This window comes from Mauremys mutica, chromosome 8 (assembly GCF_020497125.1).
Source record: "Mauremys mutica isolate MM-2020 ecotype Southern chromosome 8, ASM2049712v1, whole genome shotgun sequence".
NCBI classification, from domain to species: Eukaryota; Metazoa; Chordata; order Testudines; family Geoemydidae; genus Mauremys; species Mauremys mutica.
The window spans coordinates 57,667,161-57,691,729 of NC_059079.1; the positions used below are offsets into that span (position 1 = coordinate 57,667,161).

At 45.1% G+C, this 24,569-nt stretch overlaps 1 protein-coding gene across 1 annotated transcript in view; it reads right to left on the reverse strand.

The window, feature by feature from the left end:
- Positions 1–24,569, reverse strand: part of CEP350 (centrosomal protein 350) — a 147,295-nt gene that overhangs the window by 52,626 nt on the left and 70,100 nt on the right. Inside the window, exons 14-23 of the mRNA XM_045028635.1 lie at positions 23,565–23,728; positions 22,124–22,307; positions 8,153–8,367; positions 7,600–7,763; positions 6,815–6,925; positions 6,408–6,548; positions 4,942–5,078; positions 4,345–4,464; positions 2,308–2,474; positions 1,400–1,596 (exon numbers count right to left, since the gene is read on the reverse strand). Of these exons, the coding sequence (XP_044884570.1) occupies positions 1,400–1,596; positions 2,308–2,474; positions 4,345–4,464; positions 4,942–5,078; positions 6,408–6,548; positions 6,815–6,925; positions 7,600–7,763; positions 8,153–8,367; positions 22,124–22,307; positions 23,565–23,728 (1,600 nt within the window). The remainder of the gene's footprint in view (positions 1–1,399; positions 1,597–2,307; positions 2,475–4,344; positions 4,465–4,941; positions 5,079–6,407; positions 6,549–6,814; positions 6,926–7,599; positions 7,764–8,152; positions 8,368–22,123; positions 22,308–23,564; positions 23,729–24,569) is intronic.

Consider the following 24,569-nt stretch of genomic DNA (forward strand, 5'->3'; position numbering starts at 1 on the left):
TTGGATTTTTTTTTAAATTTTGATGCCATTTTTAGTTTCTTTTCTTTTCTCCATTGTGGCTGACAAGGCCACAAAGCAACAGAGAAGCAGAGGAATGTGCCCCAAACACAACAGCAGAGAATAAATTTAAATGCTTCAAACACAGGGTAGATTTTCTACTTACATGTTTCAGCTTTATCCTTTGCTAAAGGCTTCTATATTTTGTTTTACAAAAATACTTTAGCCAATTGATAGTTAGATGACAGTTCCAAAAAGTCTGTTGATCTATTGGGGGAAGTGGCACATTAGGAGAATGATTTCCATGCCACAACCATGTCCACATATCCTCCCTGGTAAATCTTAACCCTGCCCAACTGTAGGTCAGCTGGGCTTGGAACATCCAAAGCCCAACAAACTGGGACCACGGTGAATCACTAGAAGTTTGTCAGAAGGAAAGTCACCTCTGGACCAGAGTTGAAGCACCTTTAGCTACAAGTCTCTTAATTCTTCCTGCCTCCCACCCTGTCAATAATAGGGGCTGAACTGGTGGCAGTGGCAGGAAGAGGGCTGCATGTGTGATGGAGTAGGTCTGAGTGGTATGGGTATTTGATGGATGTAGAGAAGAAGGAAAAGCGACAAGTACATAGTTGGGGAAATGTGATTTCTAGATTTTTCAGCAACTGCGCTGATGTGATTTGCTTAATTCTAAGTTAAAGGTTTTTGTTTGAAGGATAATAATGTGGGGAGACACTGGGATAGTTGTATAATTATTAGAGAAGTTTGTATTAAGTAGACATTCATATGTGTTTATTGAAATAGTTGAAAGATTACATAAAAATATAATGGTAAACACATTATTTAGGTTGCAATCAAACATTCAAAAGTTTGGAAATGCCTGATTTATGGTTGCCTATGCAACCTTAATTCTGTCCCCTTGTGAGTTATGTCCCTCCTGTACACTGAATGAGGCAGCAGTCCTGTGGAAAAAGTGTGATCATGTAATTAAAAAACATATAATGAGGTAGAATTAAAGTTGCGCTGACAATCATAATTCTGGAATTTTGTAATTCTCAAGTGCCTGACTTGAAAGCTAAATAACTTTTTATCAGAGTTTTATTATGTGATTTCCAAAGTTTTTTTTTTTTAAAGGCAGAATGTTAAACAAGTTATATTATGTACAACTGAAATTCAGTGCAAAGGGAAAGCTTCATTCTCTACTAGCTTTACATTTGGCACAATTCGTATATACAATTATCCTTTGAGTGTTTTACAGGAAAAGAAACATCCTAAAGTTTGCAAACATAACTTGACAAAAAATGGTTCATTTCAAAGTCACCAACAGATTGAGTATCTCACCTAGAGAAGAACCTCAATTGTATTTATTCTCCGTAACTACAGTTGCATGGTATTTGAGACCTACCTTGACAGATGACAGGGCTGTCTTTTCTGGGGAGACTTCCTCATCAGAATCGTCTCGATGACCTCGTTTCTTCTCCATGTTAATCCTGCGATGGCTCTCAGAAGGTAGCAAAGACCGGAAAGACTTTTCTTCTATCTCATCTTCTGTCATGGACTCATCAAATTTCAGGGAATACTCTGTCGCAATGGAAGCTGAGTCTGAGGGAGGAATCAGAAAAAAAAAAAGAGTTTATTCTCCAGTGAGAGTCTTCATTATGCACACATGGGCTTTGAAGTGGATCTAGCCTCAGCAAAGGTATAAAGTGTTGTGTGGAAACTCAGACTGAACAATTCAGCCAAATAATGGGCAAAAAGGTTATATCACAGAATGAATGCTAATACTGTGAAAAATGTATAAGCCAAAATAAAAATACTAGTCTGAACTACAGTTAATATCCTGCAGAAAAAGCCTATTAGAAAAAATGTGTGGTCATCCCTGGGAGATTATAATGAAGTAGAATATCAGACATTTTTAATTAATAGTATTATTTAGCTAATGAAGGCTTCAAACGGAAGGTATCCAGTGCCACTTCACAGTCTGAATTTTTTTTAAAATAACTATACAAATGCATTTTTATGGTAGCTGAAACATCTGGCCTTCAGCATATATTCTGGTATAACAGTAAATGAACATCCGGCAACAGTTAAATTACCAGAAAATAAAACAGCCTATGAAATCAATTGCCCCCTAAATACAGAACAGTTTAAATGATTCCTTCCCACGGTGTCATCCTGTGTTATCTCTCCACAGACTACCACTTAGTCCAGAGGCTCATCTTTCTTCACTTGCATTCCCCCTCCACTTATCTCAAAGACTTTAATTCCGAGGCACTACCTCTAGCTTCACCAAGGATCAAGAATACGTCTAACCTTTCTCATCTGGTAGTGATGGAATACTATCGCTCCGCAAGGAATCATCCACAGCAGTACGAGCCTGCTCTTCTATGGAGCTGCTTGTCTTTTCACGTCGGGAGGGCTTCTTCTCATTCTCTTTGGAAGAAGGAACTGAAGGACTCTCCTGCCGGCTGCTGCTGCTACTATTTAACAAGAACAAACACTTTTTACTTGTTTCTGCTTTTCTCCACCAGAACCAAGATATAGAAATGTTGCACAGGTATTTGACAGTCCTGCTTGTTCACTCCTTCAACATTTAAAAAAAAAATTGTATTCTTATCTTCTCTCTTACTGAGTAAAAACCCTAGTTAAAAAAATACTTAGGTTAAACAAAAGCAGTTTGGCTTTTGCAAAATCCCAGGCCTAACTAAATTGGAAATCCACACTAAAAGTTCTCACTTCTGGTCTAAGATAGAAAGGAACAGCCAGGGAAACAAACAAGCCTGTAAGCGTGTACAATCTTTTACCCTGCAATGGGTACTGATGATAAATCATGCCAATCATTCCCTTTTTCCAGGGGTCCCCAACGTCCTGGCCGGCGGTTGAGCATCTGCCAAAATGCTGCCGAATTCCTGCAGCATTTCGGCAGCGACACCTCTCGATGACGCCGCTTGCCGCCGACAAGCGACATCATCGAGAGGCGTCACCGCCGAAATGCCGCAGAAATTTGGTGGCATTTTGGTGGATGCTTGACCGCTGCCACAGTCCTTCGTCTGGCACCCGCCAGACGAAAAGGTTGGGGACCACTGCTTTTTTCTTTTACAAGTCTTTAAAGATTTTTTTTGGGGGGGCGGGGGCAGTTGTTTTAGCTTTTAAAATTATTTATTATTATTATTAGGGAGGGGAAACAAACTGGCTAAGAGACAGAAAACTAAGAGTTGGAATAAGTGGTCAATTTTCCTCTGGACAAAAAGTTATTGGTGAGGTGGTAAAATATGCAGAAGACACAAAATTATTTGGATATGTCAAGACCAGACACAACTATGAGGAACTTCAGAACTACCTAACCAAACTAGGAGAGAATGTACAATATAATGAAAGACTAAATTAAGTGTTGACAGATTCAAGATAATAAATAATGGATGGAATAACAGAAGGGTCTCATACACCTTACTGGGTTCTAAATTAACAAATAGCTCCCAGGAAGGAGACCTAGGCACCTATAGACAGCTCAATGAAGACTTCTGCTCAGTGCAGAGCAGCTGCCAAATAAAAACAGACCAAATGTCAGGATATATGAAGAATGGAACACAGAATATGACATATATTGTAAAGCAATTATATAGATCCATGGTATATCTTCACCAGGGATACCATTTACTGTTCCAGTTACCCCATTTCAAAACATATATAACAGAATCAGAGAGGTTTCAGAGAAAGGCAACAAAAGATTGATTAGGGACATGGAAAAAATCGCATACAAAGAGAAACTGAAAAGATTAGTACTGTTTACCTTACAAAGGACACAAATGGGAACATGGCAGAAAGGAGACAAGATAAAAAATATACAAAATAATTAATGGTATAGAAAAGGCAGAAGAAGAGTTTCCGTTCTTGTTCCATGAGACAGGAAGAACAAAGGGACATTCAATGAAATTAAACAGTGGCAAATTTAAAAACGGAAAAAAAATATCTTCACACCACACCACGAGACTGTGGAATATATTGCAACAAGTTTTCATTTGAGGCACAGAGTTTAGCAGGAAACACACAAAAAGATTAGAGTAAAGATTATTTACATAAATAACACTAATATCCAGAGTTATAATAGTAAATATTAAAAAAAAAAACAAAAAAAACCAAAAAAACCCCCAAGTTTTGGAAGGGATAGAAATCTTCAAGCTTTGGGACATAAAACCAATCTCGAACTACTGGGAATTAAGAAGAAACTTTCATTGGGGACAAGTTAAAATTCCAATAGATACCAGTTTTCCAGAGCATTCATTTGTATGTATTTTTACTTTACTACACTTTTAAAGTAGAAATAGATGGCATATTTTAATCTCTTCTCACCTCTGATCATGATTCTTGGATCTTGAGGATTCTGAGTAACTATCAAATAACGGGGAGTATGTCTGCTTTGAGTCAGCTGTCTTCTCTTTACTTTGTGAAGGGGTTCCAGATTCATTTTTCCTGTCAAAGGAAAATGTTCTGGATAAATTTGAGTAGTCTTGGAATAAAGAATAAAAAAAGAAAGGTTTTTACAAGTCTACTTCAATTTAATAGGAGAAATAAGGGTCTGTTGAGTAAAGAGAATGGAGGACTTAAAAAATGATAGGGCAGTTAAAATCAAACCAAACTAAACAGGACGAAAACTATCCAATGAAAAGAGTAAGCAGTTTCACTTATCACTTATGTACAACCCTTTACAGAACAGATGATGTATAAACCATGGGAAAAAATTCTGTCTTTGTACTCTTACATTAAGATAAATTCATCTTCCTAGTCTATCTACTCTATTCACATAGAACTCCTTTATATAATGCTCTTTCATTAAAGCTCCATAAGATTTTCACTAAAAAATGGTGGGAGAACTAGTATGAGGCCACAACAACTGCTACTGCTTTTCCTAAAGTGCTACGTTTGTGAGAGGTTGTATTGGGCAAATACCTGTTTGTATCGGCTCGATCTCTGAGCTCTTTCATGAACTTTGAATGATGTTGCCGCTGATGGTCAAACAGTGTGGTGATCGGAGCTGCTGGAGCACTGACTGCATCTGATATCTGTGTTCGTGCCAACTCTGTCACCTGAATACAGGAATATACTTAATACACAGCTGCATTCCCTATGTGAAACTCTTAATTGTTGCAGGCATATATATGACACACATCACCATGATATACGAATGATTTACACTTAAAGATGGGTCAATTTCAACTAAGAAAGAGGAGCAGATTGCTCTGTACATTTATTTTTTATTTACACACACAGAGGGGGAAAAGCCATGTGATAAACTGTATCAATCATGCTACTTTGGCCAACTAACTTGAACTCTGTTCACTAAATGATCTTCACTTAGACAAACATTCCAAAACTCCAAACAGCTTAACAGATTTATTTTTTTAAGAAAATCTGCCCAAATATCATTTTCTTCTTTCCCCAAAAATTATACTTGTCTGATGAGTGAGACTGACGACACTTGTTCAAGACTAGTCATAAATTTTATGGTCCAATATCATACAAACCATAAGGGCTAGAAATGGTATTATATAATCAGAAACCCAGGAATTTCCTCTTTTCAATGGAATAAGGCGTTTGTTTCTAATCAGGTAAACAAAATATATCAAACATATCAAAATATGTGGAAACTCTACTTTTAGAAACTCAAGATTTACTAGTTTTAAATCTTCCTCAGGAGGTCTGTATGTTCAGACTTCGGAGACTAAAAGCTTGGTGAATGGGTACAAAAAAAATCAGTTCCAATAATATTTTTCAAGAACTTACTAAATAAATTTCTAAAATAGTTTTTCTGTAAAATATATGGCTTATGCAGAACAGACAGTGTGGCAGCATAAAATATTTTTGGTTGGAATGATCTACATAACTTGCTCATGTCTTCATCATTCGTGAGTAATGTAGCAACCTTAAACACACACTGATGAATTTGCATCACACCATCATGTTTTCTTGTATACATATATATGTACATTATTGAAAATAGTGGGAAAACTTAACTCCCTTTATACTTAAGGAAAGTATGGTGCGTGCCCAGCAAATGTGCTTGGTGCATTGACGACAGGTATTCACTATACATCATTATGTTCCATTTAACTCTTTGGAAATTCAATTCAGTTTTGCCCTAGTTTCTTCAGAACATGGACCCAAAAACTCTCTCTAGCCCATGACTTCCCTTTCTTTGAATAGTTCTTATCTCTTAGTAAGATGCTCTGGGGAGTGCATGGGGATTATAAGGCCACTCACTTTTTTCTAAATAGCAGTGCCAGAAGTTCTACTGAATATCCACCCAGCACTAGCATGCTGAAAGGTGAAGAAGCTACACTGAAGAGTGAATGTTTTAGTAGCAAGACAACTTGGCAATGGAACATTTTCATCAAGTCTTTCATACAGAATCTCACCTCGCGGATCTGGCGAGCTGCATCCGTGGTGAGCAGAGCAGCTTCCACCTGTTGGGCTGCAATTTTACATGTCGTCTCCTGTAGTGCTTCTGCTGCCTCCTGTCGTGACTGGACAAGATGCTGCAGAGATTCTGCATGGGCCTATAAAGAAAAAACAGCACAGTTATAATTACTCTTGGTTGGGTAGTATTACTATTCGTTTTGAGTTTATAGCCTAAAAGAAAAAAAAAATCAGTTTGAAATTAAGATTTGTCTCTGATGTGTTTTGGTCAGATACTTCAAATTCCTTCACCCATTCCAGACCACCCATGGACTTCACATTAAGAATATTTCTGGACACAGGTTTTACTTACAGATTCAAAGCTCTGTCTCTTACGCACTTCATATTTTTTGAAGGTAGGCATTACCTGAGCCGCTTTCTGCCTCGCTTCCTCCAACTGTCTTTGACTCTCTAAAGCCTCTTGCTCAGCCTTGAGTTTCAAAAGAGTCAAATCCCGCTCATGTCGCTGCTGCTGTGCCTATAGATTGAGACATTTTAGTGTTAAGTAAAGGAATCTGCATTTAGATTCCACAACCCACCCCACTAACTGTAGCTAACTGACAGTCAGAATGCTGCTCTATTTGAAGCTTCCTGTGCTAAAGTCAAACCTTCAAGCTCTCTTCTGGCACCAATATCTTGTTGGTGAGGGAGCTGACAACTATGTATACCCCTTCCCCACCTTTCCCTCTGGGTACAAAAGAAATCAGAATCTGGAAGGTTTACTTGTTCTGCTTTGGGAAGTAGCTATTCTTGTCAAGAGGAACAGATTTCAACCAAGATATACCTGGAATAAGACCAAGAACCCAGCCTGAACAACCACCATTGTGTTGCCTAAACGGCCAAGTATCAAATCTAGCAAGTAAATAAATTCTAGTTTTATCATGATATGCAGTAAAAACAATTATTTCAGCCAATGATATACTAATGGTAGGAGCTCCTGACTCACCACTGGTGTGTTGATAAGAACAGGGAAGATGATGCAGGTATTGATCTTAAAATATATTGGACATTTTCAAATAGACTGCATCACCTCAGCTGTGGATTGTTTCAAATCATCAGCAGAACTATTTAAATTACAGTGCTTTGGTTATTTTTTCCTCACAAAATACAGAACAAGAGGGTTAAAGCACGTAAAAGAACGTTTCCAGTCACCTTTAGGATCTGAGCCAGTGAAACACTCTCCTGCTGGGCAAGTGATATGCCCCGCACTCGTTCTACATCTGAGAGTTGCCGTACAGATTCCTCAATGGCACTCAGGTAGTTGAGCTCTGCTGACAAACGATGCTGGAGACCAGCAGGAGAGAAGCGCATGGATCCTGTAAGAGAATACTTACTATTTAACATTTATAGGACTTAGGGCTGGTCTACACTAAAAAAAATTAGATTGACCCAGCTATCCTGCTTAGGGGTATGAAAAATCCACACCCCATGAATGATGTAGTTAAGCCAACCTAAGTCCCTGTGTAGACAGCGCTAGGTCAACAGAATTCCACCTCTTGGGGAGGTGGATTACCTATGACATAAGAACATAACAGGAGTGTCTGTGCTGAAGAGCTACAACAATGCAGCTGCCGCACTGCAGCTGTAACATTTCAAGTGTAGACAAGCCCTTAGCCTGTATCATAGAAATTATACATAAATACAAAGAGAAAAAAAAAAGAGGAAATTTTATGGAATTAGTTGGGCTTGAATGGAGCCAGCTCACCAGCCACTGCTGCTGCTCCTGTCTTGCTAGTTCCCAGGCTGAAGTCAGAGATGGGTACATTGGGCTTGAACCCTGAAGCTGTAGTCCCAGGAAAGCCTGCAGGGGACCTGGCTCTTTCCGCTGTATTTCCTAGAGAGTCAAACTGTAACAGTTTCTGGGAGCCTGGAGATGGGGGAGAGGTTGGGGTCTTCTGGGACCTTCCCTTGTCTGAGAGACTGACAGAAAAATCAAACCAGAAAAAGATCAGTATTCTCCAATGCCCAGCCATTTAAGTGCAAGGATGACAGTTTACATCAGTGATCCCCAACCTTTTTGCCTGGCGGGCCCCAGATGAAGGACTGTGGCAGTGGTCGAGCATCCGCCGAAATGCCGCCCAATTTCTGCGGCATTTTGGCGGCAACGCCTTTCAATGACGTTGTTTGTCGGCGGCAAGAGGCATCAACACCGAAATGTCACTGAAATTCGGCGGCATTTCGGCGGATGCTTGACCGCTGGCCAGGACGCGGGCGCATTTAGATGCACCCGCGGGCAACGCGTTGGGGACCCCTGGTTTACATAGTATTAACCTAAATCCCCTGTTTGTCTACATTTGAACAGACTATGTACAAGGAATGCTGTCCTATGATTTGCAGGTGCCCACCCTGCATTTAAGAAGTGGCTCACTAAAGGGATGTTACACATGCATTCCACTTTGGGACACATTTTGATAAAGTTGTTCTGTAGTATCAAGCATAGTTAGTATATAAATAACAAAGGAACAAGGATTACTTAGAGGTTCTAAACATAGAAAAAACCTCATATGAGTCAAATTTATAAACAGTCATTAAAGTATCAAGGCCAGTAACATACTGTAGAAATTATCCTATAATCCTTCACCTAAATAACTACATCAAAAGGTGATAGGACTCCTTGACTATCTCATAGATACAAACTTCTCTCTGTACCATGGAGCAAAGATTTTCAAAAATAAGTGCCTAAGGTTAGCCCCTTAATTCCATTCTTAGGCACCAGAATAAGTGGTCTGATTATCCAGCAGCTCCTATCAATTTCATTGGAATTTGATAGGAACTCAGCACTTCTGAAAATCAGGCCACATTCAGGTGCCTAAATATGGATTTAGGAGTCTAAAAGACGGTTACTCACCGTAGTAACTGTTGTTCTTCGAGATGTGTTGCTCCTATCCATTCCAGTTAGGTGTGCGCGCCGCGCGTGCATGGCATCTCGGAACTTTTTTACCCTAGCAACTCCGGCGGGCCGGCTGGCGCCCCCTGGAGTGGCGCCGCTATGGCGCCTGTTATATACCCTAGCCGGCCCATCCGCTCCTCAGTTCCTTCTTGCCGGCTACTCCGACAGTGGGGAAGGAGGGCGGGTCTGGAATGGATAGGAGCAACACATCTCGAAGAACAACAGTTACTACGGTGAGTAACCGTCTTTTCTTCTTCGAGTGATTGCTCCTATGCATTCCAGTTAGGTGATTCCCAAGCCTTACCTAGGCGGTGGGGTCGGAGTGAGACGTGGCGGAGTGTAATACCGCGGAGCCGAAGGCTGCGTCGTCTCGAGACTGCTGCACCAACGCGTAGTGGGAGGCGAAGGTGTGGACCGAAGACCAGGTGGCCGCTCGACAGATGTCCTGGATGGGGGACATGGGCCAGGAAGGCGGCCGACGAGGCGTGCGCTCTCGTGGAGTGAGCGGTGAGGCGGCATGGTGGCACGCGAGCAAGCTCGTAGCAGGTCCAGATACACGCTGTGACCCAGGAGGAAATCCGTTGAGAGGATATCGGCTCGCCTTTCATGCGGTCCGCAACCGCTACGAACAGCTGGGGCGTGCGCCGGAAGGGCTTAGTCCGCTCGATGTAGAAAGCGAGCGCCCTGCGGACGTCGAGGGTGTGCAGCTGCTGCTCCCGAGGCGAGGTATGCGGCTTCAGGAAGAACACCGGGAGGAAGATCTCCTGGTTGAGGTGGAAGGCTGACACCACCTTTGGGAGGAAGGCCGGATGTGGTCGGAGCTGCACCTTGTCCCCGTGGAAGACGGTGTATGGCGGACTAACCATCAGAGCGCGTAGCTCAGAGACTCGTCTCGCTGATGTAATGGCGACGAGGAAGGCCGTCTTCCAGGAGAGGTAGAGCAAGGAGCACGTGGCTAAGGGCTCGAACGGAGGACCCATCAGCTTGGCCAGCACAAGGTTCAAATCCCAGGTCGGGGCAGGACACCGCACCGGCGGATACAAGCGGTCCATGCCTTTAAGGAAGCGGGAAATCATCTGGTTAGAGAAGATGGACCGACCTTCCACGGATGGACAAAAGGCGGACACTGCTGCCAAGTGGACTCTCAAGGAGGAGACTGCAAGACCTTGTTCCTTAAGGTACCAGAGGTAGTCCAGGATGGTCGGGACAGGGACTACAAAGGGATTGAGGCCTCGCTGGTCACATCAGAGCGCGAACCGCTTCCATTTCGCCAGATAGGTGGAGCGAGTGGAAGGCTTCCTGCTCTCTAGGAGGACTTGCTGAACTGCCGCTGAACAGTCCCTCTCTGCGTGGGTCAACCACTCAGGTACCAAGCTGTAAGATGGAGGGACTGGAGGCTCGGATGGTGGAGTCTGCCGAAGTCCTGAGTAATGAGGTCCGGCCACAACGGGAGGGGGATGGGATCCCGAACGGAGAGCTCGAGCAGCAGGGAGTACCAATGCTGCCTCGGCCAGGTCGGAGCTACGAGAATGACAGTGGCTCTGTCCCTCCTAAGCTTCTGTAATACTTGATGGACGAGCGGGAATGGAGGGAAGGCATAGAGGAGGTGATCCTTCCAGGAATACAGGAAGGCATCCGACAGGGATCCCGGCGCGTGACCCCGGAACGAGCAGAACAGGTGGCACTTCCTGTTCGCCTTGGATGCGAATAGGTCTACTTGGGGAAACCCCCACCTGCGGAAGATTGTGTGCACGACGTCGGGACGGAGAGACCACTCGTGGGAGAAGAAAGACCTGCTGAGATGGTCGGCCAGCGTGTTCTGTACTCCCGGAAGAAAGGACGCTTCTAGGTGAATGGAGTGGGTCACGCAGAAGTCCCACAGGAGCATCGCTTCCTTGCAGAGGAGGGAGGAGCGGGCTCCGCCCTGCTTGTTCACGTAGAACATTGCTGTTGTATTGTCCGTGAACACTGTCACACAGCGGCCTTGCAGGTGGGTACAGAAGGTGCGACAGGCCAGACGGATCGCTCGCAGCTCGCGGACATTGATGTGCAGAGCGAGCTCCTGGGGCGACCACAGACCCTGGGTGTGAAGGTCGCCCAGGTGAGCTCCCCAACCGAGCGCTGAGGCATCCGTGGTCAGAGTGGCGGACGGGCGAGGAGGATGGAACGGGACTCCTGCACAGACAATCTCCGGGTCGAGCCACCAGGTGAGGGACTCGAGTGTTGGCCTGGAGACTGTGACCACCACATCGATGGGATCTCGATGCGGCCGGTACACCGACGCGAGCCAAGTCTGGAATGGGCGGAGATGAAGCCGCGCGTACGCGGTGACGTAGGTGCATGATGCCATGTGGCCCAGGAGGCGGAGGCAGGAGCGCACCGTCGTGGTCGGGAAGGAGACGAGGTCCCGGATGAGGGAGACCATCGTCTGGTGTCGAGATCGAGGTAGGCAAGCCCGGGCTAGCGAGGAGTCGAGGACCGCTCCAATGAACTCTACCCGCTGCGACGGGATCAAAGTGGACTTCTCGGCGTTGATGAGAAGAGGGACAGTATGTCTGTCAACTGGCCCATCACCAGTTGTTGAGACTGTCCGCGAACTAGCCAGTCGTCGAGATACGGGTAGACATGTATCCGACAACGGCGGAGGGCTGCGGCAACCACCGCCATGCATTTGGTAAAGACCCTCGGTGCGGTGGAGAGCCCGAATGGCAACACGGCGAACTGGTAGTGTGCGTTGTTGACCACAAACCGGAGGTAACGTCGATGAGGAGGATAAATCGCGACATGGAAGTAGGCGTCCTTCATGTCGAGGGCGGCAAACCAGTCTCCCAGATCCAGAGAGGGAATGATGGTCCCCAAGGTGACCATGCGAAACTTGGGCTTGAGCAGGTACTTGTTCAGCTCGCGAAGGTCCAGGATAGGACGTAGCCCCCCTTTCGCTTTGGGGATGAGAAAATAACGGGAGTAGAATCCCCTGCCCCGCCTGTCTTGAGGCACTGCTTCTATGGCACCCACGCTCAACAGAGTCTGAACCTCTTGTAAGAGGACTTGCTCGTGAGAGGGGTCCCTGAAGAGGGACAGGGAGGGTGGGTGGGAAGGTGGGGGCGAAACAAATTGAAGGCGGTATCCCGACTGGACTGTTTGAAGCACCCAGTTGTCTGTTGTTAATTGGGACCACGCCGAAAAGAAATGGGAAAGGCGGTTGTAAAATAAAGGGGAAGGATACGGTAGGGAGAGTGATGGGCCGTCCTCGAGCGTCCCATCAAAAGGCCTGCTTGGCCCCCTGAGGGGCCTTGGAAGAGGCCTGGCCCTGGCTACGCCGATTGCCGGAAGGACGACGGCGATTTTGAGCCGGTCGCCGGCTACTGTACGGTCGATAGCGCTGCTGGTAGAAGGGCCGGGAGGGTTGCTGCCGGAAAGACCTGCGCTGTGTCGCCGGCGTGTGCATCCCCAGGGTGCGGATGGCAACGCGACCGTCCTTTAGGGTCTGGATCCGGGAATCCGTCTTCTCGGAGAAGAGACCCCGCGTGTCAAAGGGCAGGTCCTGCAGTGTATATTGCACCTCCGGTGGCAGGGTGGAGGACTGCAGCCAGGCGATGCGCCGCATCGACACGCCGGAGGCTAAGGTCCGAGCTCCGGAGTCCGCAGCGTTGAGGGCGGCCGTGATGGAGGACCTAGATGATCGCCTTCCCTCATCCAACATCGCCGCGAACTCCTGGCGGGAGGCTGATGGCAGGAGCTCTGTGAACTTCGCCAGGGACGTCATGATGTCATAGACGTACCTGGCGAGGAGGACCATCTGGTTGGCGAGGCGCATCTGTAGGCCGCCTGCCGAGTAGACCTTGCGGCCTAGCAGGTCCATGCGCCGGGCGTCTTTGGACTTAAGCGCAGGGGCAGGTTGACCGTGCCTCTCGCGGTCGTTAACCGATTGCACGACCAACGAGTCCGGGGTCGGGTGGGTATAAAGATACTCATAGCCCGTAGGGGGAACTGAATATTTACGCTCAACCCCGCGGGCCGTGGGAGGGATGGATGCGGGTGTTTGCCAGAGCGTGGTGGCGTTTTTCTGGATTGTCTTCACAAAGGGCAATGCTACGCGCACGGGAGCGTCCGCGCCAACCACGTTGGTAATGGGGTCCTCGTCCTCCTGGACCTCCACTACTGGGAGATCCATGGCCGTCGCCACCCGGCGAAGCAGGTCCTGGTGGGCCTTCAGGTCAATGGGCGGCGGCTCCTTGGCTGAAGCACCGGCCACCGCCTCGTCCGGGGAGGACGATGAGGACAAGCCCTGGACGACGGCCTCCGCCGCAGGGGCTGCTGACTGCGCCTCGGCTGGGTCGTGCTGCATGGAGGACTGGTGGTCCGGCGGAACGGAGGGCTCGCGTCGAGGCGAAGGGGCCGGCCGGCTAACCGTTGCCTCGGGGACCCTGCGCTCGGAGGCCGAGTGTCTCGGGGGAAACGGTACGCCCTGCGTTTCATACTGGGCCCAGGGAACCCAGAAGCCCCACCGTTGAGCCCCCTGAGGTTCGCCGTGTGGGGTCGGTGGCAGGTGCGCGTTGCTGTCAGCGCCGGAGGCCACCGATGCTGGGCGGGATGGCCAAGGAGGCGCTGAGGCGCTGACGGATTGTACCACCGAAGGCGGCAGTCTGTCCGCATATGGTGCCGAGGAATGGTGCCTGTCCATCCGGTACCGGGACGGTGACCGAGACCGTCGGCCACCGCGGTGCCGGGAGCTCGACCGGTGCCAGGAGCTCGACCGGGAGCGGGATCTGCGGTGCCGGGAGTGGCTGCGGGAGTCGCGGTGCCGGGAACGGTGCCGGGACTGAGACCTCCGGCGGTGCCGACGCGACGGCGATCGGGACCTGGATCGGTGCCGGGAGTGCGACCGGTACCGGGATGACGAACGGTACCGGGACTCCGACCGGCGTTGGGATGGCGACCGGTACCGGGACGGCGAGCGGCGCCGAGATCGGGATTGACGGGATGGCGACCTTCGTCGGGACCGGGAGCGTCGTTTGTGTCGGCGGTCCGTGGAGGGCGGCCGGATCATCATTGCCGGCTTTCCTATGGACGCGACAGCCCGCACCGGCGGTGCCGGAGGCTCGGTGCCTCTACGAGCTGTATCAGCTCATGCGCCGCGGAGAATGTCTCCGGCGTCGACGGCAGTCGTGGCTCAACCACGGACGGTGCCGGGGAGCGTGGCGGTGCCGGACTCGACGGCCCTTGCGGCGCCGGAGTCAACGGCCCGGTGCCCGCCTGGTGCACGGCCACCGCGGGAGTCGCAGGTGGCGCAATAGTCTTGGCCGAGTCCTCAGCGCGGGACTGAGCGATCGCCTTCGCCAGCCTGTGCTTCCTAGCAGGCGAAAGGGAGCGGTGCCGGGTCTTCGCAGTTGCTGGCTGAGGCTGCAGTGCCAGAGCGGCTCGGAGCAGCCGGTGCGCTCTGCACCGATGAGGCTCTCGGTGCCGGCGCGGCCGGTGCCGGGGGCTGCAGCGACGCCTCCATGAGGAGCTGCTTAAGTCTATTGTCCCGCTCCTTACGCGTTCTCGGCTTGAAGGCGGAACAGATCGGACACTTGTCTGTCCGGTGACCTTCGCCAAGGCAACAAAGACAGGTGTCGTGCGGGTCCCCGATCGGCATAGACCTCTGGCAGATTGTGCAGGGCTTAAAGCCCGGTGCCTTGGGCATGAGCCCACACCGGGGGAGGAAAGGGAGGGGAAACCCCCCCTAACCTTATCACTAAAACCTAACTAACTATAACTATAACAACTATCTACACGTACTATGAACGAACTATATACAAAAAACCTTTAGCGAGAGCTAGGGTAGTGGAGGACAGAGAGCACTCCACAGTTCCAACTGGCCGTCACGGGCGGTAAGAAGGAACTGAGGAGCGGACGGGCCGGCTGGGGTATATAACAGGCGCCATAGCGGCGCCACTCCAGGGGGCGCCAGCCGGCCCGCCGGAGTTGCTAGGGTAAAAAAGTTCCGAGATGCCGTGCACGCGCGGCGCGCACACCTAACTGGAAAGCATAGGAGCAATCACTCGAAGAAGAACTTTAGGCACCTTGTTTTGAAAGTCTTGGCCAGGAACTTAATTTTACCTACAGAAAATTAATTAAACCTACAGAAGAAGCTGACATTATAGAAGCCCTTTACAGTTTGGAAATGCTCTAGAGGTGCAAGTGGTTGTGACAGAGCTGTTACCTTTAAATATTAATCTCCCTTTGCAAAATGAGGTAAATGCCAAAGAGTCCTAAATTTGCATTAAATAGTAATAGTTAATAAAATACAACATGAAAACTGCCTGTGGAGGGAAGTTTCAGTACATCGCTTTCCAAAAACTTTCAGAAAATGATTCAAATACATACAAAAATGTTAACATTCCAAAATTATGAAAGCAAAGATGATCAACAGTCGATGATTAAATCATGGGGAAGCCTCCCAGATACATATTAAAACAATAGCACAACTCATTTCATCATCTCATTAGGTCAGGAGGTGGTTTTCAAACCCAATACTGGGTTCAATATTTTAATTAAACTAAGCCAATTCATCACAATTACTCTGTATGCCCTCAGTGAACAGACACATGAAAACTAACTTGCATGTCTTTTTAGAAGGAGATTTGAGACAAGATTTTATTTTCAATGACACGGTTAATGGAAACATGAACTGCAACAGCAGCAAGGATGGGTATTAAATTCTCTCCCCCTCTACACTCCTTTGGAGCAGCAACCCATCTTTGCACAAAACATCACACTGTCAAACTCATTCATCAGGGAGCCCACAGTCACCCCAGTCAAAGAGACATTCTTGTGGTTTCTACTGGCAGAGATTCCAACAGCTCTTTATAGGTAGTCTGCCTATTTCTTTTATCTTCTTACAGACTCCTCTTTGTGAAGATGGAAAAAGCAAAGCTAGCTTCAGTGCCTTTTCAGCAATTAAACTGAAAGATCCCTGTATTGGCCATGGTTTTCTTTGCAGTTGTTTGGTACAGAAATTAAGATTAAAGGGGACAGTGTTAATTTGAAAATCACTTCTATTTTGTACCTGCTATTGCTACAGATAACACCTAAGACTATCATAATTAAGCAGGTCTAGAGAAAAAAAGTCTCTAATTTTTCCACGTTTATTTTGTAAATTTGACAGCACAGTGTGGAGTCTGTTTCAATGTTTTGTTCATCAGTTGCTCTTCCAGTCTCATATACTGGTACGTCACCACCACTGATGCAATGTTCTGGCAGGGGTGAGGGAGAAGAACTCACACACACTTTCACAGCCCCTGCACAAAGGTTTTTACCCATAGTAGCTGCAACAAAACTGAAACTAAAATTGAAAAGGCAACAGGTAGGCATATATCCAGAAAGAAAAAATAGGAGAAAGAGGGGTAATCCTGAGCACATTTGATGTTGCACTTGGGTGCACCCTAAAGGCTGTTCTTAACATCAACAGAGAGGCAGAAAAATTAGGACTGTCAAATGATTTAAAAAATTAATTGCGATTAATCACACACACAAAAATTAATCACACTGTTAAACAATAATAGACTATAATTCATTTAAATATTTTTGGATGTTTTCTACATTTTCAAATATATTGATTTCAATTACAACACAGAATACAAAGTGTACAATGCTCACTTCACTTTTGATTACAAATATTTGCACTGTAAAAAAACAAGAAATAGTATTTTTCAATTCACCTCATACAAGTACTGTAATGCAATCTCTTTATCATGGAAGTTGAAACTTACAAATGTAGAAATATATAAAAAAACTGCACTCAAAAATAAAACAATGTAAAACTTTAGAGTCTACAAGTCCACTCTGTCCTACTTCTTGTTCAGCCACTCAGACAAACAAGTCTTTTTACATTGTCAGGAGGTAATGCTGCCCGCTTCTTGTTTACAATGTCACCTGAAAGAGAGAATAGATGTTTGCATGGCACTGTTGTAGCCAGCGTGGCAAGATATTTATGTGCCAGATGTGCTAAAGATTCGTATGTCCCTTCATATTTCAACCACCATTCCAGAGGACATGCGTCTATGCTGATGACGGGTTCCGCTCAATAATGGTCCGCACTACTTTGGACTGACGCATGTTCACTTTCATCATTATGAGTCAGATGCCACCAGCAGAAGGTTGATTTTCTTTTTGGGTGGTTCAGGTTCTGTAGTTTCCGCATCGGAGTGTTGTGCTTTTAAGACCTCTGAAAGCATGCTCTACACATCATCCCTCTTATATTTTGGAAGGCACTTCAGATTTTTAAACCTTGGGTCAAGTGCAGTAGCTATCTTTAGAAATTTCACATTGGTAACTTCTTTGCATTGAAAGTGTTGTTAAAACAAACAACATGCCGGGTCATCATCCAAGACTGCTATAACATGAAATATATGGCAGAATGTGGGTAAAAACAGAGCAGGAAACATGCAATTCTCCTCCAAGGAGTTCAGTCAAAAATGTAATTAACACTTTTTTAAACGAGCATCATAAGCATAGAAGCATGTCCTCTGGAATGGTGGCCAAAGCATGAAGGAGCATATGAACGTTTAGCATATTTGGCACGTAAATACATTGCAAGATCGACTACAAAAGTGCCATGCAAATGCCTGTTCTCACTTACAGGTGACACTGTAAATAAGAAGAGGGCAGCATTATCTCCCGTAAATGTAAACAAACTTGTTTGTCTTAACGACTGGCTGAACAAGAAATAGGACTAAGTAGACTTGTGGATGCTCAAGTTTTACGTTGTTTTGTTTTTGAGTACAGTTATGTAACAGCAACAAAAAAATCTACATTTGTAAGTTGCACTTTCATGATAAAGAGATTGCACTACGGTACTTGAATGAGGTGAATTGAAAATTGAGGATTTGCCTCTTCCAGCTCTACGTGTGTTACAACCTAACATGAAGGGTTTGTCAGTTGCCAAGCATGCTTTACTCAGTGTTCTTGCTCATTGACACACTATCGATATAATTTGCTTGCAAAAGACACACACATGGCAACTGCCGAAACCGGGAGTTACAGTATCAACGGCTTCGACCTGTTGTGCCATGTGACACACCCAAAGCATGGCCAAGCCACATACATTCGGTCCGATATTGCAGATGCCACTCAACTATTGTCTACTGAATTCTTTGATGCCATCCAGGTTGGCGGTATCTGGCTAGCAACTGTTTACATGCCTCCAAGCGTCAGCTGGAACCAACAGGTTCTACCAAGTGTGCCACATCCAGCTGTCTACGTTGGAGACTTCAACAGCCATCACACAGACTGGGGGTATAAGGAGGTTGACACTGATGGTGAAAACTTGCAGCCAGAGCATCTCAAAATGACCTCGCCCTTATCCATGATGCTAAGCTGTAAGGCACATTCCATTCACTCTCAATGGGATCATGACTATTCTCCTGATTTGTGCTGGGTCAGTTCAGTTCATGGCCATCCTCAGCCAGCAACATACCAAGTCTTGAATAACTTTCCACACAGCTAATAGAGATGGTTGCTGAACCATATAGGGCTACAGCTCCCAGTTGTCAAGGGTTCCAAAAAGAAGCGGTGGAACTTCCAGAAGGCTGACTGGGGAAAACATAGGGAAGCACTGGAGAAGAGTGTGGTGACAATACCAGCCCGGCATATCTTGGTAAATGAGACCGACTGTCACTTCTGTAGTGCTATCTATAAAGCAGCCTGCAGAGCCATCCCACACCGTTGCTGCCCGGTCTACATTCTGTTTTGACGAGGAGAGCGCTGCCTTGCTTGAGCAGTATGAGGTATCTGGTGACCCAGAAGTCGCTGACCATCTGATCGAATCACTGGACACTGCTCGCCGAGCCAGATGGGAGGAGATGACCGACAGAATGAGCTTTACCCACTCCAGCCACAAGTGTTGGAGTCTGCTCCAATGCCTTGTAATAGCACAGCAGCCACCTGCACTCTACCGACCCTCAGTGACACCCAACCAGGATACCTATTTAAAGTGACCAGAGCACCTTTGGAGAAACAGGTGCAAAGACAATTGAGGAATGAATGGCATATGTTTAAACGTGTACACCAGATCAGAAGCTGCCCAGGACCATTCACTGTAACAGACACTGGATAGCATCAAATGTGGAACAGCTGCGGGCTATGACAACATATTTCCAGACTTCCTGAAAAACCTTGGCCCCTGTGCTCAGCTTTGGCTTGTGAAATTCTTCACCAGGGTCATCAGTGAAGGCAGACTACCGAAGATATGGCGCACCGCAAAAATCATTGACCTCCTAAAGCCTGGAAAGGACTCAAGTCAAGCATCAAGCTATTGTCCCATATCATTACTGCCAGTGTGCTTCAAGGCACTGGAGCGCCTAGTCCTACAATGGAGAGATGTGGAGAGAATTTTGAGTCCTTACCAAGCTGGCTTTCGGCATTCAAAGTCGTAGCATATGCAACGAAGTACTCTCACTGACAATATTTATTGAAAATGGCTTCCAAAGACCCTTGAAAATAGGTGTTTTCATTGATCTAACAGCGGCGTATAATACGGTATGGCACACTGGCCTGCTCGTGAAGGTATCATGGGTCCTGCTACCTTGGGTCACAGGCATCGCTGAACTGTTCCTCTGTGATAGGCAATTCAGAGTCCATATGGGGGAGAAGACGAGTGTTTGGAGATGACTGAGCAATGGGTTACCCCAGGGTTCTGTACTTCTCCAACCCTGTTCAACCTTTACATCAATGACCTGCCAACAACGGAGTCATGAAAGTTCATTTACGCAGACATCTGTTGCGGTACCCAGCCCTGAGGTTTCACGAGCTTGATGCCACCTTAAACCGGGACATGTTAAAGTTAGTTGACTACTGTAAGACTTGGCTCCTTCAGTCAAGCGGCTTAAAAACAGTCTAGTGCAACCTGAGAACTGAATGTTTATCTGAATGGTCAGAAGGTGAAGCATGAAGTAGAACTGGTCTATCTAGGTGTGACCTTAGATCACTCACTGAATTGCCATGCCCACCTGAAGAAGACAGAAGATGTGTAACAACCTTCTAAGCAAACTGGCAGGTTCGTCATGGGGTGCCCGTGCTCCAACTCTGCGGCTGTCAGCTCGTCACCTCGTATTCGGTGGCGGAGTATTGTGCACCAGTGTGGAGTCAAACGTCACACACCAAACTGGTGGATAAGCAGTTACATGCCGCCATGCGGATCATCTCCAGCACCCTGCGTCTGACACCGCTCCCATGGCTTCCAGTTCTGAGCAATATTGCTCCTCCTTATATTAGATGAGAGGTTGCCACTGGCAAGTTACTAGAGAAACTAAGCATGAACCCAAGCCTGCCATTGCACAATGACCTTTTGAAATCACCAGCTACATGTTTGCTGTCACATCGCCCATTACAGTCTGATCCGTCACACCAGGATGTTAGGGTGGAAACACTCTGGCGAGAGGAATGGATATCTATTATAATCCCCAACCAGTCCCTTGCTGTCGACCCCACAATCTGCCAGCCTGGTTTTGACATGGCCCGTCACCAATGATCCCTGTTGAACAGATTCCGGTCTGGGCAAGGTCTTTGTGCAGCTAACCAGTATCGCTGGATCTTTTGAGACAGTCCATTGTGCAGCTGTGGCGCAACACAGACAATGAAACACATTATCGATGAATGCCTGCTGACTAGGTTCAGTGGTGGCCTAGAAGAACTGCATCGCACCACTGAAGATGCTATTGCTTGGCTAGAGAACTATGCACATGCTAAATAATAATTGAAAAATACTATTTCTTTTGTTCATATTATTTTTATTACAAATATTTGCACTGTAAAAATGATAAAGTGAGCACTATATGCTTTGTATTCTGTGTTGTAATTGAAATAAATATACACCGGACACTCGCTAGAAAGTGCATCTATATAGCACGAATTCGCATATAACGCGGTCGCGGCCATGGATCCCAAATGTAATAACTTTAATTGCAATTCATTTTAACGCGGTCCCCACATTAACATGGTACTGTGCATGGATCCCAAATCCCGCGTTCTAGCAAGGGTCCGGTGTATTTGAAAATGTAGAAAAACATCCAAAAATATTTAATAAATTTCAATTGGTATTCTATTGCTTAACGGTGCGACTAAACCTGCAATCAATTTTTTTAAATAATAATAATTAATTTTTTTGAGTTAATCGTGTGAGTTAATTGTGATTAATCGACAGCCCTAAGAAAAACTCTCAAATATTTACAAAAATTAAAAGGTTTTCAGAACATTGTGTTTAAAGGGTATTCCATCAAAAAATTGATTCTCTTAAACTTAAACATTTCAAAGAACTGAAGTTGACAGTTTCCTTCTGAGCATTAAACAAGACAGACAAGACCCTGAGGATCATTTCTGTGCTGAAATGAGGTAGCTGTATTGATTACAAAAGCTGCACAAACTTACAAATAATATTAAAACTCTATGTCCTCTCTCAGAACGATAGTGTCAGCTTCAATATTTTCTTTAATTTTAAAAATGAATCAATTTAATCAGACAGCATCTTTTAAACTATGTTTATTCCAAGTACAGGTGTTTCACTAGTAAACATTGTGAATTACTACTACTAACTTATCCAGATAGATGGTAGAATTTTCAGGACCCAGGCTATAATTTAAGACTTTTATACCAAGTTATTCAATACAGTGCTGAAACAGCAGATCAAGCTGCAAATCCTTTCTCCCCCTCTACATTATGGTTGCACTTGTACTACACACTACATATTAAAACTCAACACCAAGTTCTAGTAATATGTGCATGATGTCTTATAAAGGTCCACTTTACCTCAGCAAAGAATGTCCAGACAACTCTTCCAAAGTGCTATCAGTATCTGCGTTCTGTTCAGGGTCTCTATTAGAAACTCTGCTGTTAGGCAAGGACTTCTTTGCTTGCTGGGACCCACGCTCTGACTCAGATAGTATTTTGTCGTCTTCCACAGGAAAGTGGTGTGAACTTCCATTGAAAGATTCTATCCGTGCAAAGTATAATACCGGCAAAGTTAAATCCAAAGTTCAGCAGTTATTAGCTACAAAGAAACAATTGAGTGGACTTTTCCCTCACTTAAAAAGGGCCTTATCTAGCCTAAAGTGCTCTTAAATAAATATGGCACCTTTTTACTCAAGACTAGCTCCTGTTCTGAATCACATCTACTTAAATTTAGTAATAGAGTGCCTGTTGCACTGCAGAGCCAATCCAGCCATGAACGTATAATAGCCAATTCTGTTCTGCCTCACACATTCTTCATCAAAATAGTCAGCTAAACCCCAACTTCACACACAATTACTGGCAACTCAAACTGAAAATATCAGGTTTTGTGGTGGTGGTAGTGGTGGTTAGAAAAATTCCTATCTTGTCTTGCACACTGAGGAATTCTGATACAGAAGCCACAGAGAAAATATGGAACCTCCAATGTGACAATTTCTTTTCTGACTGTAACCACATTTTAAATTTAGTATTCTCATCTTACTCCATTATTTGTTTTTTTAAAAGCATAAAACTAATTTCCCATTTGTCAAATCATATTTTGCTCCCTTTCTAATGTAACAAACTACCGTAAGAGGCTTGATATTTATTCATTTATGCATAAAATACAGATGTTTCATAGCCTAATGATGGACTATATATTGTATAGGGTGGCCATTATTTTAATTTCACAGTAGCTGAATGGATTTTTTAAAATTAATTTTAGAATTTGAGGATAATCTCTAGGTTATATAAAAAAATAAAGCTAGGTCATTTTTTAAACAGTTTGCTTAATATAGCACATTTTATCACGATACTATTAAGTTTCTCAACTGTTTGTTTTTAGCAGTTACTATATGACAAGGCCAAAAAAAGGATCACCCCAAACTGTACAGTGAGGTTTCTGGTAGAAATAATGTTAACAACTCAGTTTCAATATTCACCGAATTTGTAACAGACTGAGTTACAAATGAGCATCTTACATGGTCAAAGCATGAGAAAGTAACTGCTGAAAACAGACATTTGCTCTCTCTTTAGAATAGTAATGTAATGAAAGCAGACATTTTCATACAGGGTTAAGAGTAAACAAGGCTTCCTACACACTGGTACTAGATTTACAGATGCTTACCACCCTGGATAAGTGAAAATGCTTAATCAATCACACTGAATAATCCCAGAAAAAATCCTTTACAAATGTGAGCATACCAATATAACCAGCTGACAAAAGTGATAAAAGTGCGTCTACACTCGGCACTGTACTTACTTTCCTTTTTCCCTCTCCTTTTAGAAGATCCAGATGAGCGAGAAGATGCTGCAGACCAGGGTACAGGTGAATGCTGAGAGGTTAGCTCGATAGATCGGTGTTCATGGGGAGACTTCCTGCTGGGAAGCTCTTCTTGAATGCTGGAATTGCTGCTGCCACTGATACTGCCATAGAACAAAAAACACTAGCAGAAGATTCTCAACTCCTCTATTCCATGCCACAAGAAATCTACATGACTTTCTTGAGGAGACAGATGACTAAAATCAGGGCCAATTTTATATTGCTGCATTACAAATCCATCTTGAGAAACAAGATGACTTGGTATTAGATATGGGTAGCAAGTTGCTAGGACACTCAGAACTTAGGGTACGTCTATACTACCTGCCGGATTGGCAGGCAGTGTTTGATGTATTGAGGATCGATTTATCGTGTCTCATCTGGATGCGATAAATCGATCCGCGAATCAACGCCCATACTCCACCTTGGCAGGAGGAGTAATTCGCCGCCGTGAGGACGGCCAGATAAGTTGAACTAAGATACTTCAACTTCAGCTACGCTTGCGTATCTTAGTTCGAACCACCCCGCTAGTGTAGCCCAGGCCTTAGACCTGATTCTAAGTGTACTGAATTTCAGCCCAGATGTAAAATTACAAAAGACGAATATTTGCATAATTTCAGATACAAGTTTTTATGGGCATTCAGCTACAGATTTGGATACACATATGTATTACCCTTAAGTTGATGGAAATCTAAATTACACATGGACGTCTGATATTATTGATAAACTTGTAGAACTATAGACTTTTTCAATAGGGTCATACATTTATGAAAAAAATTAAAGGGATAGTGTTATGTGAAAGGTGGTAAATTGTATTAGAAGCTAAATTGTAATATTTGTTTTCTTCGGTAAGAGAACATTTTTACAGCTAGCCATATAATCAACATGAAAAATGTGCTCTGTCCTCCACTTATTCAGGCCTAGACAAAAACTGTAGACAAACGTATT